The sequence below is a fragment of the Candidozyma pseudohaemuli genome, assembly GCF_003013735.1.
Source record: "Candidozyma pseudohaemuli strain B12108 chromosome Unknown scaffold00004, whole genome shotgun sequence".
In the NCBI taxonomy this organism is placed as follows: Eukaryota; Fungi; Ascomycota; class Pichiomycetes; order Serinales; family Metschnikowiaceae; genus Candidozyma; species Candidozyma pseudohaemuli.
Window position 1 is genome coordinate 657,565 of NW_020194438.1, and position 15,529 is coordinate 673,093.

The 15,529-nt window shown below is 45.2% G+C and overlaps 5 protein-coding genes across 5 annotated transcripts; 2 read left to right on the top strand and 3 right to left on the bottom strand.

Annotated features, from left to right (window-relative positions):
- Window positions 1–407: 407 nt before the first annotated feature.
- On the bottom strand, window positions 408–3,382 carry C7M61_002388 (uncharacterized protein; the record flags this gene model as incomplete). The annotated part of the gene is made up of 2 exons (XM_024857763.1): window positions 408–1,914; window positions 2,175–3,382. 2 exons carry the CDS (start codon window positions 3,380–3,382, stop codon window positions 408–410), a joined length of 2,715 nt encoding a protein of 904 aa, XP_024714262.1.
- A 571-nt stretch (window positions 3,383–3,953) lies between these two features.
- On the top strand, window positions 3,954–5,834 carry ECM39 (dolichyl-P-Man:Man(7)GlcNAc(2)-PP-dolichol alpha-1,6-mannosyltransferase; the record flags this gene model as incomplete). The annotated part of the gene is made up of 1 exon (XM_024857764.1): window positions 3,954–5,834. The coding sequence occupies one exon, from the start codon at window positions 3,954–3,956 to the stop codon at window positions 5,832–5,834; it is 1,881 nt and encodes a 626-aa protein (XP_024714263.1).
- A 419-nt stretch (window positions 5,835–6,253) lies between these two features.
- SFI1 (Sfi1p) lies at window positions 6,254–9,690 on the bottom strand (the record flags this gene model as incomplete). The annotated part of the gene is made up of 2 exons (XM_024857765.1): window positions 6,254–6,307; window positions 6,349–9,690. The coding sequence occupies 2 exons, from the start codon at window positions 9,688–9,690 to the stop codon at window positions 6,254–6,256; spliced, it is 3,396 nt and encodes a 1,131-aa protein (XP_024714264.1).
- A 461-nt stretch (window positions 9,691–10,151) lies between these two features.
- BCK1 (mitogen-activated protein kinase kinase kinase) lies at window positions 10,152–14,675 on the top strand (the record flags this gene model as incomplete). The annotated part of the gene is made up of 2 exons (XM_024857766.1): window positions 10,152–11,835; window positions 11,866–14,675. The coding sequence occupies 2 exons, from the start codon at window positions 10,152–10,154 to the stop codon at window positions 14,673–14,675; spliced, it is 4,494 nt and encodes a 1,497-aa protein (XP_024714265.1).
- A 73-nt stretch (window positions 14,676–14,748) lies between these two features.
- On the bottom strand, window positions 14,749–15,216 carry C7M61_002392 (mitochondrial 54S ribosomal protein bL21m; the record flags this gene model as incomplete). The annotated part of the gene is made up of 1 exon (XM_024857767.1): window positions 14,749–15,216. The coding sequence occupies one exon, from the start codon at window positions 15,214–15,216 to the stop codon at window positions 14,749–14,751; it is 468 nt and encodes a 155-aa protein (XP_024714266.1).
- Window positions 15,217–15,529: the final 313 nt, after the last annotated feature.

Here is a 15,529-nt window from a genome sequence, read left to right on the forward strand (position 1 = left end):
GATGAGTTGGCATTGTTAGGCTTTCGGCTATCGAGGGTAGATGTCTTGTGCTAGACGCCGCCGTTGTGTGAGGCTTTGCAGCGCAGGGGAAGCGATGGATCTGGATTTTTCACCCGGGCCTTGAATCGACGCCAGCAATCGACACCAGCAGTGAAGTCGTCAACTTATCTTGAACCAGTGCTAAGCGGTGATAGAAAGCTTAGATGATTTTTTGTAGAGAAAATAAGTAGCTTAGGCATCGACGGTAATGTGCTTGCTTGTGTTGATGTACTGATACAACCTTCCAATACCAGAAGCTCTACAGCTTAAATATGGCTCTTAGTCGATAATGCATCGATTACTGTCTTTCCTCTACGCCATCTGTCTCATGCTTTATGTGTTCGCCTTGCGGCACTATTTACACGATTTCATTTCTCCTCCGCCTTGGGCTGCTCAACTTTTACCTCTTCGATCTTCTTCTCCTCCACGTCCGTAGCAACATTGATGCCCTTGTTGCTCGTCTCTCCAAAATTGTACACTCTCATCCTCAGAATCACTCTAGGATCAACCTCAAGTGGCTGCACCCACTCACTGTTCTTCTTCTTGCCTCTCTCAATCCACTTTCTTGGCCAGTCCATCTCCTCCTCAGCTCCCAAGAAGCTATCCAAGTTCTGGAATGGTCGGCTCTCACTGTAGACAACCTTCTGTGCGTGTTCAGCGACTTCCGCAGCAAGGTATCTCTTGGTGTAGTATCTATAGATCTTTGTGGGCATGTTCATGATACCGGAAAGCTTTGGCACGGTAAAGACACCCACAGGCTGCTCGAACAAGACGGGGACGTTTTTGTCGTTGAGAACAACCTCGTTCATGTTGAGCTCTGGCGCCAACTGGGCGTTGGCATAATCGGCGGGCAGAATGAATGGCTTGGGCACAGGCGGGAGCTCTTTTCTGCGAGTGTGCAGCCCAAAGTCCTCAATTTCGTCGGGAGTATCTTCCTTCTTTTCAGTCTCAGTAGCAGTCTCTGTGCCGCTTGCCTCGGAGCTTGCAGTTTCGGTGTCGAGAGCTTCTTCGATCTTCTTCACCTCTGGTGGAGGTGCTGGAGCTTCCAAAGGTCCGAGAAGACCCTCGTGCACGCCTGTCATGTACTCTTTGTAAGTACCTCTTCCAATGCAAAGAACACCACCAGATAAAAGGAGATCTTTCGAGTCGTCTCTTTCTGGCTCTATGGGCTGGACCACCTTGTACAAGCCTAGAAGATCGGCTGGGGTGTACAATTCATGACGGCTGACGAAAACCTCTGGCTCCTCTGGCTTTTTACGCAAGCTCTTGAATGCATTAGGAACACCCTCCTTGAAGAATTTAGTCCATGACTTGTCGTATGCTTCCTGCTTGATCTTCTCCTCCTCCTTTATCTTCGCTGCTAGCTTCTCTCTTCTCAACTGTCTAATCTTGTCTGCAACCTCATGACGAATGTCGCCCTGTCTCTCCTCAGTGAAGATGGTAAAGTCAATAGCAGCGGCATTCAAAACAGGCTTGATGTATTTTCTGAAATGCTTCAATGACTCCTGAAGGAAATCGTTCGGTGGAGGTGCGATGAAGATGGTGAGCCTTCTTGGGACTCTTGTGGTGTTGTAGAGCTCCTCGCCCAACTTCTCAACTTCAGCAGTATACTTGTTACGAACCTGCTTCTGCTGGTACTTATCGTAGGCAATACCTCCTGTGACACCGGCCAAGACGGTCCAGAAGATCATCCAGTTTCTCGATGGAAGCAGGATTCTGGGGATACCCATTGCCCTCAAGGCTGGGTTGGACCATGACTTTTTCTTTGGGGCCTCTGTGGCACCAGCCTCAGGCTTGACCGTTTTTTCCGGTTTTTCTGGCCCTTCTGACATATCTATTTGCCCGATGTGTAGCTGAGCGTTATGTGCTAGAAATCTTTTCGTGCGTGTGAGCACCAGTGAATCACCAATGTAAGAGAGGTCCACAAACCGGGGTGATTTTTGTTAATGGAGTTCAAAAGTGGTTTGCAAATTATGTTGTAGGGTAAATTTAAGAGCTTGGTTGTATTTCACTGTGGTTTTCGAATTTTTATGAATCGATCATGATGAGCGGTTTTGGGTAACCGGCCTAGTTTGCATAACGGTTGCAAAATTATACGCGAGCTTGTGAATTAGGCCGAAACTAACTATATATACTTATGCAACTCGTCCTCCAATGCCTGCTTGTCAAGGCCCTTACCTATGAACACGATTTTATTATTTTTGATACTCTCGTGCAATTTGCCGCCTTCAATCACCTCGTAAGTGTCCCGAACGCCTTGAACAACTCTAACGTCGTCCTTCCACACCAACACTCCTTTCGTTCTGTGGATTTCGACAGAAACACCGTTTGCTTCATTCTCCCAAAGTACATGTTGAAGATACTTCTCCACCTTATCGAACCCTGAGTTGTCACTGAAAAATGGAAAGTCTATCGTGAGAGTCTGTATCCTGTCATCGTGATAAGACGAGCTGGTGGCCAAACTCACCAGATTGGCGAGCTTCTCGCTTGAAGCCTCAAATGCATGTAGATCTAAGATTTTATCCAAATCGATATCTCCATAGGAGGTTGTATGGATGGGGGATGAAGAGTTGATGTCACGGACCCTACCGCAAATCTCCTCTAGTTTACTCTTATCGCCCTCAATGGTGTCAATCTTGTTAATCAAAATGGTGTCAGCGAGGGCTAGCTGAAGATGTGCTGTACTGATACCCTCATCCAACATCTTCCTCTCCTGCTCTTTCTTTTCAGGACTCACATCCTCATCGTCGTCCTGAAGGACATGCTTGTTTGCTCTGTGCCAGTGGCCGCCAATGTCATCAAGACATTGAGTTATGTTTGCGGCGTCAACCACGGTGATCACTCCATCAATGTAGACACTAGCAGCAAGAGCATCGTCCAACCAGAACATCTCGGCAATTGGCGCTGGATCTGCAATGCCGGTAGTCTCCAAAAGAATGTAGTCAATCTTGTCACCGGAGTTCTCAATGAGGTTCTCGATCGCCATCACACCATTATCCTTGACGGTGCAGCAAAGGCATCCATTACCTAGATCTAGCCATTCCTGAACACTCTCGTTCTTCTCGGAATCCTTGATCGTGACCGACTTTTCAATGGCAGCAGAGTCACCAAATTCATTCAATATAATGGCCAATCGCTTGTTGGACTTGCGGCCGATCATCTCTAGTAGGGTCGACTTTCCAGATCCCAAGTACCCAGTCACGATCGTGATGGGTAACTTGCTTTTCACCTTCGATGGTTTCTGTTCATATTGAGTTGTGTCTTGCTGAGTAGCCAAATACTCTGGCTTGGTGACAAAAGTCTCGTCGAGCTCAGTGACCAACTCTGGTATATCGTCGTCCATGGTTCTTTCTGTGGGGATGTTCATCGCGCACTATCTAAGAGATCCGATTGTGAAGCACACAGGCCAGTTTCCTGGAAGAACTGAATATTTTGCAAATTTACATAGAAGTGTGGATCTGTTTTTTAAGATCATCATTGAGGTATGCGTCCAAAGATTTGGGTTGTAAATTTCACTTGGGCAGTTGTAGGAATGGCTGCAAATCTCGAACGATTATGGAAGCTGTGCCACTAACTCTTCATGTCGAGTAAAGCAGTGCCTATGCGGAGAAGACTCATTTTTTAGAAGAGTTGAATTAGACTGTCAGCTTTGGTTTCTAGCAAGACTATCTAATCGAGCCAATTAACTCAGTCCCAGCACTTCATTTCACAGTCTACGTAGAAATATAACACTGAAAACAGATTTTATGAAGTCACTTAAAAGCAATTGAATACTTTTTTAAGTCTTAGAGTATGTTATTGAGAAAACTTCCTAATCTTTTGGCCTCGTCTACTGGTTGCTGGGACTGCAGTCCGGTTAGGCGAGCGGCACCTACTGCACAATTTGCTCCACATATTCCATCAACCACTCCAAGATGAAGTTCGTTTATTTCTTGGACTTGTTGTTGGTGGCAGCGGTATTCTACCACCTCTGGAACGCTCCATTCTCAAAAGTCGAGGAGTCTTTCAATATCCAGGCGATCCATGATATCGTCAATTACGGTGTCCATCCAGACCAACTCAAGAACTATGACCACCAGATATTTCCTGGCGTGGTTCCAAGAACTTTTGTTGGAAGTTTGATTATTGGAGGCATTGTGAAGGCCATTGACTACGGCCATACATTGGTTAAAGGCGTGCCTTTGGTAGTGAAGGACGGAGACAGCCAGCTTGTCGTGCAATATGTGGCTCGAGGTGTACTTGGATTGGCCAACGTCTTCGGCTTGTTGAAGTTGAGAAACAGTATTAACAAGGTGGCATTTATCGAAAAGAATGCTAAGACTAGAGGAGCTATTGGCGTTTTCTACACTTTGTTCTTGATTGTCCAATTTCATGTTCCTTACTACAGCACCAGAACTTTGCCCAACTTCATTGCCTTGCCTTTCGTCACTTATGCTTTTGGTAAGCTCATTGAAGGAAATTTGGCGGGATTGACCTGGTTGGCGTTCACCGCCGTGATCTTCCGTGTCGAAATCGGTGTTCTTGCAGTCACCATTTCGTTCATTTCATCTCTCGGTTTCGGCCAGTCAGATATCCAAATCAACCTGTACTTCTTGGTGGTGGGAACTGTGGTCGGAGTTCTTGTCACTGTGCTTGTGGACTCCTACTTCTGGGGCGAATGGGTCTGGCCTGAGCTCGAGAGTTTCATGTTCAATGTGGTCAATGGCAATTCTTCCGAATGGGGCGTCGAGCCTTACGGTGCTTACTTCAAGAAGTACTTATTGAACTTCTTCCGCCCTCCCCACATCTTGTTATTGGTAGTCTTGGGTCTTCTGGTCGATCCAGCCAATGACGGAACTCCAACAAAGGTCACCGACGATAACAAATTAATCGTCACACACCCAGCCAGAAACTCGCTCAGAATTTTGACCATCTCCTCCGTTCTTTTCATTGCTTTCATGTCCAAGCAGCCTCACAAAGAATGGAGGTTTATCGTTTACACTGTCCCAATCTTCACTTTGCAAGCCGCCAATGGCCTTGCCAATGTGACGAGGAAGTGGTCAACCCTGTTTGCTCATAAATTGTTGTTGTTTATTATGCTTGCAAGTACTGGTGTTTCGGTTGTCTATACTCTCATGATGAGCTATGCTTCAAGTTTCAATTACCCTGGTGGCGAGGCTATCACATTCTTGAACGACTACATTGTTCATTCCAAGGCAAACGAAAATGTCTTTGTGCACATGGATGTGGCATCTTGCATGAGTGGAATCACAAAATTCACAGAATTACACACACCAAACGTGGTATTTGACAAAACTGAAGAACTTGAAGAATTGTCTCGTTTGTGGAATAATTTCACGCATATCATCACCGAGGTGGACATGGACAAGCCAAGAAAGGAGGAGACTCTCATCAAGTATGACCGCACTCATTGGAAGAAGTTGAAGACGGTTAATTCCTTCACCAGAATTAATTTCTTCCCTTTCATGTACACTGTTCAGCATATTCAACGGTTCCAAGCACTTCCCGCGGAACTTTCTCCTGCTGGAACAGCAGGTCCTCGGGAATACAAGGATAAAGTGTTGAAGTTTCTCAGAACTACAATCGAGACAAGGAGCTACTTGTATGTGTATGAAAGAACCCAGCAGGATGCTATTCCTGTTTATCTTAATTTGGAAAGTGATGAACAAGCAAAGGCCACCGAGGAGCCCCCAATTGACCAGCCTCCTCCAGTTGACGCTGATGCTGTCAAGGATGCAATTAACGAGGAGATCGATAGCTTCGAGGATGCTTATGAGACTGCTATCAATAATTAATTTAGGAAACGCTATGAGCGTTAAATGAACGAGACGCATTTTCGAGACGCTCCTTAAGCTTTACAGCAGGAGATCCGCCTGCTCCACCTGTAGACTCGCTGTTTGGAATCACCAACGGTCTAAATCTCTTGAGTTTCTTTGCTGTGCTAAGCACAGTATCATCAATATCTGCCAGTGGGAGCGGAGATGGAAGCTTCTGGTACCCCCTAGGCTCGAATGGTGATGAGGTTGCCTTTGGTGACGCTTCCAAGATTCGCTCGAACTGAGGAGCGGGTGGTCTCGAGGGAAGACCTGAATAATTAGTTTTTGGCCGAGGGGGTGACAAGCGAATTGTCGAAATATCTTGAAGCCTTAGGGATGATAATTTCCCACCTCCACTTCTTTTAGATTTAGCCTTTCTGTAATGATTAATCAATGCATCAATTTTGTCTGAAGTCATTTTCATATTGGTATCCAATCTTGTCGGACTCGTCCTGCGAATCTTAGATGATGGCGTGAAAGGAATGCTAGAAACCTGCTTCTTCACAGGGGTATGTAAGTAGCTGTGTCCCTCGAGAAAGCTTCCTCGTTTCTTTGCAAGCGGAGACAAACTACTGAAGAAGACGCTGGTATCCGCTTCCACATAGTCATCCTCCTGTTTCTCTTCGGTGTACTCCCTATGAAGTGCCTTGAATCTCCACACTTGCAAAAGCGACCTTGCCTTAGACGCATTCCATTTCTCTTGAAACATAGTACACGTCTGCAAATTTCGCTTGTAAGTTTTGATGTACTTTAAGTTCCATTTTTGAAGATACTCAAGCGAAGTTGCATAGCTCTTCTGGCTCAATAAGTCGTCCGCTAGTTCCTCAAGATAGTTAGACTTTATCAAGAGTTTCTCATACCAGAGCACCATCACTTTTTTGTGGAGCACCGCATCATGAAATTCGAGACTCATGGCATGATGCTCTTGGTAGCGCAGAGCCTTGTCCTTCCAGTGATTGAGTACTGGTGCGAGAGCTGGGCTAGCCGTATTGTGCTGCTGAAGTAGAAGATTCAATTTCTTCCTTCTTGCACTGATTTTGGCACGTTCATTTTGCCAGTGTTTCATAAATATTGACAAAGTCCGCTTATGTCTTACCCTTTCATGGAAGTTATCAACAGCTTCATTTGCATACGCCTCGAATCTCGAGACAATTCGATTCTGCCAAAGTCTGATGTGGAGCTTCGCCGAGTACCTATCTTTGAACAGAAGACCGTTTTCTCGGAAGTTGGCAGCTAATTGTAGACACTTGTTGGCTTCCGACGTTTTTTCTTTCCATCTCAAGAAGTATTGTCTTTCGAAGTTGAGCTGGGCAACAAGCCTTAACTCCTCATGCATGTCCATTCTTGATTTCCAAAGAGCTAGCGTAGCGTTTTGAAGACTCAATTTGGCAATGTGAGAAGCTTGTGTCTCATTCTCAGAGTGAATGACATTCATGGACTTCCACTTCGAGAACGCTCTCTCAAGTATCCTTTTTGAGTCAGAATCAGCGAGATCTTTCGATAGCATCTTCAATCTCCAAGCTTTAAGGTATATGGTACCCAACAGAAGGTCAAGACGAGAATTCTTCTTCTTATGAGCCAATTTCCAGTTTTTCATTACACGCCCGAGTAGGATTTTTCTTTGATAGCCAGAAGCTTGCACCCTGTGGTTCTTGTGTTGCGACCAAATTTGGAGTGCCGATCGGGCGAAATTTCGGTCTTGCTTCGCTTCCCACTCGTTTTGTAAGCCCTTCAACATAAAGCTTCTCCTCCAACCATGGAAGAAAAATGCCTTCGTATTATTGGAATTAACACGAGAGCACTTGGAGTACGTTTGAAGCAAGCGCATTTTCTTGTGCCAAATGTTAAAATGTTTGCTTGACGTGTGTCGAGTTTCGATTTTGTTAAGGGCGATCAATTTTTTACTCAAAACAAAGTCCTTGGTGCTTCCCATGCTTCGAGTTGCGGAGCGGTTGGAAGAGTCCAACAGTCTATGCCACTTTCGAATAACGTTTTGCAAAATTATTTTGTCACACTTTTTGTCGACTTTGCGGTTGATCGCTAGCGCTTTCCGAACGTTGTCTTCGTAATGCTTATGCTTTTCTTTGAGCTGATTGAAACATGCTCCTGCAAGGTTTCGATCGTAGAACTCTCGCAGCTTGCGATTCATCTGAGAGCGTCTTTCAGTTCGAGCCCTCCATGCGAAAAGCCTATTCTTCATTACAAACCTTTGACATTGATATTCCAAGTCACCCACATGTATCAATTTTGGTATCCAGAGATCTTTGAGTACCCTCGCAAGAAGCTTTTTGCCACTATAATTCTCCGCTTGCGATATCAACATCAGCAGTCTCATGAACTTATTATACCACATATTGAACCTCGAATTGAGGATCTTCAGATCTCTTTCAAGTGAATTCTGGAAAAGCTTTGAGCCGAGATGAATAGCAGAAATCGTTCTATTATTCCACTTACGAAACACTTGTTTCGTGATCTCATAGGAGGATGACCAGATTCTATTCGCCAAGCGCATGAGTATTGTTGAATTATGATATTCGGAGGTCAAAAACCCCTGTTGGTAATGTAGACGATCGATAATCGATAGAACCAGGTCGCCATTCATATCCTCGTTCGCCTCATACTCGGCAATTTGGCCGACAAGATTAGTTAACTCCTCAACATACTTATAATCAGCCAAACAAGCCAAATCGGTATACTGCTCATACACAAGAAGGGCATATTGTTTGAAAATCTGAGGCAATTGAGGATGGAACTGAGGGTCATACTCGTTGAGGAGGTTGACAACGGTGCTCAAATTAGATAATATTTCACCAAACTCGTGCTGCAGAAATCCCTCAGAGACCAGAGTCTCGGCAATACCAGCGAGTTCGTGATCGGACTCATCGCCTTTGACTAACGATGGACTATCAGTTGGGAATTCAACGGAATCTAAAATCGATTCAGCTTGCTGAATGTACTGACTTGGTACGATTCCAGACAATTGCTCTGAGCCGAGAAAGAATTCATAAAATAGTTGAAGCTGTTTCTCTCTATTCTCGAACGACTCAATCTCCATACACTCGATGCCATGATGCTTCTCGAGCATCAGTAGTAAGATTCTTACCAAAGAGGGGACACTGCTGTAAACCGAAGTCTCTGATTTGAGAAGTGTGAGATGTAAGACTGCTTCGTACGCCTTGTTAAACGCTTCATCGTCACATGTGAAGTTTAAAAGCCCTGTCCTAGACGCTGGAGGGACAGTGTACTCAAAAATTGAGTCACTATCTGATCCCGTACTTTTGTTTAGTAGCTCATCTAGCACAGAGGCAAGCTGTTGTGTCTCATCTGTGGTTTGTTCCACCTTTCGATCAAGGTTTTTCGCTGTGGTATACTCGTGTATCAAACACTGACCAAGAAACTCTGCTAAATGGTCCTTGGAATAGCTGTATATCTCCAGAGCCAGCTGTATATATCGACAAAGCTCCTCGACAATTGCCGTGTAGCTCTCCTTGACGTATCTAGGCCGGCCTTTATCAATAGAAGTTGTGGATAATGCTTGTAGTAGGTGATCGAAGTACGAGGAGCCATGAGAATGTGGTTCATACTGTGCCAATTCTTGAATATTCGGTTTTTCATTCGCCCTTTGAGGTTTGCAATAGCAGGTCAAGGTCAAGGCAGGGAATTGGGACGTGTAGATTGTTATCTTGATTCTATGTTTATGTTTCAAGCCAACCAACCGTAGGACGTCTTCGACAACTTTTTTAAAAAGTGAGTGGAATTGTGCTTCTCCATTTCGTAGGTCTTGAAGCAGATGGAGATCCCTGACTAGGTGGTAGACTTGGGTATCTTCTACCATGGCATGTCAGTGTTGATGTAGTAGTGATGCGCGGTCTGTTTGCATCAGTATTAGAGCCTGGTTACTCTGTCCGGGTCATACAAAAATTGTGTAATTTTGAAGAAAATAAGAAAATCCAAGTTCTTTAAAACAATTTCTACAAAAGACTTTGTTACGACAATGTAACTTTTTCTGCTCTCCAAAAGTTGGTCTCGAAACCTATGACAGCGTATTTGGTCCCGAGTGAGACATGGTTGCAAATGTGAATATGCGATTCACCAGGAAGCATAGGCACTATCCTATACAATAATCGGCAATTCTCATACATTTTCCAACCCGTTTATCCCAATCGCCTCTTCTCCTTTTTGCCTTTGCCGTGTTATCCCTTATCAGTTTGAAGCTTCTATATTTGGTCAGTCCTGTGCACAGAGGGTAAATACTACTGCAATCGAACTTCCTTCGGATCAAACTACACCTGTTCCATGTCGTGGGTACCGTCAGCTAGCGACCCCAATAGAAGGTCTGCAAGCCACGACATTCTGCGGATAAGGCCATCCCAGGCATACCATGATATCCAGGAACCCCAGAGAATCGTATCCGATGATGTGATGGCGAGGAACAGAGGTCTGCATTCTCCTTCGTCCTTGACCAGTTTTGGCGATAGTCTATATTCCCAAAGCAATGGGTCACAGAGGCCGAGCGTCGGAAGCTATCCCGTGAACTCAACATACGAGCCGGATTTTGAAATCCCGGTCAAACGTGAGTCTCAGTTCATGGAAACATTCTCACGTACCAGCAGTACCTGCTCCCGTCGAGTGGGTGTGAACGAGGAAGACCAGAAACCGTTGGAGAAACAACCGCTTTCAAATTCTGAAAATGTGCATTCTGAAAATGTACATTCTGAAAATGTACATTCTGAAAATGTCCCGTCGAATGTGAATCTGTTCAGCTTCAGCGAGGCTGACGAATCTGCAAGGGAGTTCCACTTTTCACCGAGACTTGCTTACGAAGATGAGCTTGAAAATGCCGACTTCGTGAGCATAAAGACCCTGCCAATGAGTCAGTCTGAGGATGAGACAAATACGATACAATCCTCGCTGCCTCCAAAGTCTCTTCAATCAGGGAACTCGAACTTGGTTGGCCTGATCATCGGCAAGTACGACTACAGTTCCAGTGCTTTGGCATTGAATCCTAGTATTGAGACAAGAGGCACTGCTGCATCATTGACTTCGGGATCAACTTACTCAAGTGGATCTCGTCCAAATTTCCAACCGGAGATTGATCAACAAAGAATGAGAGAGCCTGTCAAGGATGATATGCGCAGTCTGCAAGAGCTGAACGCCAGCAAACGTGGAGAGCATCTACGAAACAATTCGGCGTCATCTACGCTATCCACAACTTCAACATCATCCACCCTCACCAAGAGTAACAACCAGCAAAGGTTCCTCAGGTATGCAATGGGCGCCCACTCTTCACAACCAGCACTCAATCCGACTACGCGATGGCTGATGGACAATGTGATCTCCTGGCTAGACTTTCATAACTTCAATCCCTCGTGGAAAGAAACGTTCAGGAGAAATGAAATCTCAGGCAACCGATTCTTGGAACTTGGCAATTATGAATCATCGTCAATGGTCTGGAGACAATTTAGCAGAAGCCTACGTGTGGGTGAGGACAAGAGTGAAGTGGATAGGTTCATTCACTTGTTACGCTCGGAGCTCCATGATATCGAAAACTCCTCCACAAGCACTAGCTCTACCTTGGCTCCTCCTGAAATTGAGGTTCAAAAGCGGGCAGAGAATAGAAAGTCATCTGCAACATTATCAACACAGTTGTCATCATCTGTTCCCACCAAACCTCGCCCCTATTCCTACGTTGAGCCTTCAACCTCATCAAAGGCCAATCCAATAAGAGATTCGTCGCAATCACACGCCCACAAGTTTTTTAGGCTTCACCACAGAACCCCATCCACTGATTCGACAAAGGCAAATGCAAGCACTGCCAGTTTGAGTGGAGATGATCCAAGAAACTCAACTGGTCAACGAATGAGCGGTATATTCAGCTCAATCTGGAAATACAGTGGCGACAAGGCAGCTGGGATTGTCAAACAAGTGCACCCTAGCTCTGGGAGTTCTGGTGGGAGACAATCAAGTGGAAACAAGAGAAGTAGCTATGTCATGCCACAACATAGGCGAGCTGATCTGTCCAGCAAGAAGACTTCGTTCATGAACAGAGACTCACTATTAAGCTTGCAGCGTTCGCAAGATGATAGTACGCTTTCCCCAATATCTACGAATTCCACCGGGTTCCCTCCTTTTGAAGTCAACGAATCGTCTGCAGAAAGTGAACGCCTGCTCAGCGCAGAGATAAAGAAGGAAGTTATCGACGCTAGATACTTACCAGTACCGAAAGGCAGTCTTCAAGATGAATCGAAGCTTATTCTACTTTCCAAAGACAACGTTTCTTTCAAACCATTGAGAATCTATACAAAAGATCTTGACGATTTGGAATCATTGAAGAAGAGGATCTATAAATCATTGGATCTCCTCAGTTTTGGCCTCATAACCTTTCATCTTACTGACTATGATTGCATTCCCGGTGAGGCGATGAGCGACGACGTCATAGTTCAGGCTCTTCGACAAAATACGCTTTGCAAAATTCACATCCAGCAAATTGTGAACTCCCCAGGTACCAACACTATTTCAAGTACTTCATCAGATGCCAGATCCTTCGATCTCACTGGTGATAACAATGGACGGATGTATCCTGCCACTCCTCAATATCTATTGCAGGATGCTCGAGACAAGGGAATAGACTACATCAATTTCAAAGATCATGAGGCTTTCTCACAGATCAAGAATCCAAAAGATGCGAGAGGTCCTACAACCCCTTACCAACATCCACTCAAACTCACCATTCCCGTCAACAAGAGGCACAGCAAAAAGAATCTTCTCCAACCCAACAATAGCCTGCAAACTGGGCGTAAGGTCGAGTTCACTGACCTGGCTCAAGCTCTGCTTGCTCCAGAGATATCTGATACCTCTAAGAGCTGGAGATCTCCAGAAGCAAAACATCAAAATACTTTTGCTAAAGATGCTAATGCTGCTCTTTTGGAGGATAAGAACAGTCTTTCCACAAAGGCGATACGCTCTGCCATCTTTAGAGAGGGTGCTACCAAGGCCGCCTCCAGGGCTTCTTCGCTGGGTCTGGAGTATGAGAGGTCTAGCAGTTTCATTGCAAAGCGAAAGGCCCCTCCTCCTCCAACAGGCTCAGTAAGATCTAGAACTCTACTGGGTGCTTCAGTCCTGCCAGCATTATCTCGCAGCAGTAGCGGAAGACGTATAACATCCAAGCTGGCCTCGCTTCGTAAGCAGGAAGAAGAGGCAAACGCATTTGCAGAACACGAATTCAGCTTCGACGATGCACCATCATTTTCACCAGCATCAGCAAAACCACCCCAAACCCAGGAGGTACCAGCCGTTGACACGAACGAAGATTCTGACAATGACGACTTTTTCGTTAAACCAATGTCTCAAAAGAAGAGCCTGGCTGAGACGACAGTCGAAAGCGATGACGAGGAAGACTTCTTCATGAAGCCCACGAAGAATAGTCAAAGCGCCGAATTGAGAGAGATGAATGTGAGACCACCCGTGGAAGAAGTTTACAATAATCTTGAGAAGTATTTCCCCAACACTAATCTTGATAAGCCGATTATTGACGCTTCCCCTGATTCTCCTGTTGCCCAGGTCATCAGTCCCAAGAGATCATTCCCTACACAGAGAAAGGAATCCATTTCTAGGACGTTTTCTAACGCAAACAATTCGCCAATTAATCCTCCCAACGACGAGGATGGAGTGATTCCTGTTGAAAATGGAGGTAAGCCTTTCAAGAGAATGAAGACCATTCGTACGGTTGCCAATGAGGCACGTAACAAGCGTTTAGCTGGTCAAAGAGCCAACAAAAAGTTCCCCGATCCTCCAGCCAAAAGCCCGGATGAAAAGAGCTCAGGTCTGCTTCGTAGATCGAATACGAAATTGTGGGGCCAGAAACTCATCGAAGTCACTTCGGCAGAGATCGAGAAGGGTTTCGTCAGTCGTATAAGATCAAGCGCAAGCTCTAAATTTGAGGAGTTTGCTTGGATAAAGGGTGAGCTTATCGGAAGAGGTTCTTTTGGATCTGTCTACTTGGCACTTAATGTGACTACCGGTGAAATGCTTGCAGTGAAACAAGTTGTTGTGACTAACAGTTGGAACAAGAACTCAGACGGTCTTGATGCTTTGCATAAGGAGGTCGAGACGATGAAAGACTTGGACCACCTAAATATCGTCCAGTACTTGGGCTTTGAGCAGAAGAAGAACACTTACAGTTTGTTTCTTGAATACGTTGGCGGCGGGTCGATTTCATCCTGCCTCAAATCGTTTGGAAAGTTTGATGAGCCTCTTGTTAAGTTCATCACACGACAGGTGTTGGATGGTTTGAGGTACTTGCATTCAAACGGCATTTTGCACAGAGACTTGAAGGCCGACAACTTGCTTCTTGAAACTGACGGTACGTGTAAGATTTCTGATTTCGGTATTTCCAAGAAGTCTCAGGATATTTACAGCAACAATGCTGAGATGTCGATGCAAGGTACAGTGTTCTGGATGGCACCCGAGGTCATTCACAACATTGTCGAAGACAAGAAACAAGGATACAGCGCCAAGGTCGACATATGGTCGCTAGGATGTGTCGTTCTCGAGATGTTCGCTGGGCAGAGGCCTTGGTCGAACGAGGCGGTCATTAGTGCTATTTACAAGATCGGAAAGACAAAGCTTGCCCCACCGATCCCAGATGATGTCAGTGACGAGGCAAAGGACTTTTTGAAACAGTGTTTCACTACTGACTCTGAAATCAGACCCACGGCAGAAAAACTTCTTGAGCATCCGTTCATGGTGAAGGACCCCAGCTTCCGCTTTAATGATACCAAGCTCCGTGAAGTGATCAAGTTCAACACTAGACGGGTGTAACTACAGAGATGAATGAATGACTAATGACGATTATGGTAGTATACAAGTAGACCGGGTGATATTTACAGGGCGATCATTTCAACCTCAACTCGTTGATGATCAAGTGTGTCTGGTAAGGCTCGACATCGGTAGTCTTCTTTCTTCTGCATCTTTGCTTCTTTCTGACAACCTGGTATTTAGGCTCTTTGGTGATTTCAGCCAACGTAGCTGTCAATTCAAACACATCTTCTGGGATACCTTCCTTGTCGTTGTAAGTGAAGTTTCTGGACCCAAGAGTGACAACATTGTCCAACTTGAACACGTCGCCCACTTCGTGGTTTCTGATCTTGTAAGGCAAAATTAGCTTGTCACCTTTGGTAACCATGTATGGAATATTGTGGATCTTACACACAGCGTAAAGATCTTTGGAAGCGTTGGAGTCGAATTTGAGGTAGGTCAAGTCTGGAAGAGCTTTGGAGGCAGACGACACTGCAGGTGCAGCATTTCGGAGCAACGCCGACAGCGAAAGCAGTCTGCACGAGGTAAAAGCTGTCCGAAGCATGTATGTTGGATTGAAGAAGTTGGTGCTAAAGACGTAGGAATGAAAAAATCCTTCTACACCCGTACCTCCCACATAAGCCCAAGACCAGGTAGGCTCTGACCATTGGGACATGACGTTTGACCAGGGAAGGGTTTTTATTTTATGAATGATTTTCTATTTTTTGGTGATAGTGGCTAAGATTGTTTTTTCATGGTGGACGATTCGAGCCTCATAGCTCAGATCTCCTAGTTAGTTCTGACCACTCAGATTTGACTCAAGGAGGGAGACAACAGGAAAGATTTTTCAGGAAGGACGTTTTTAAAGATACTCATTT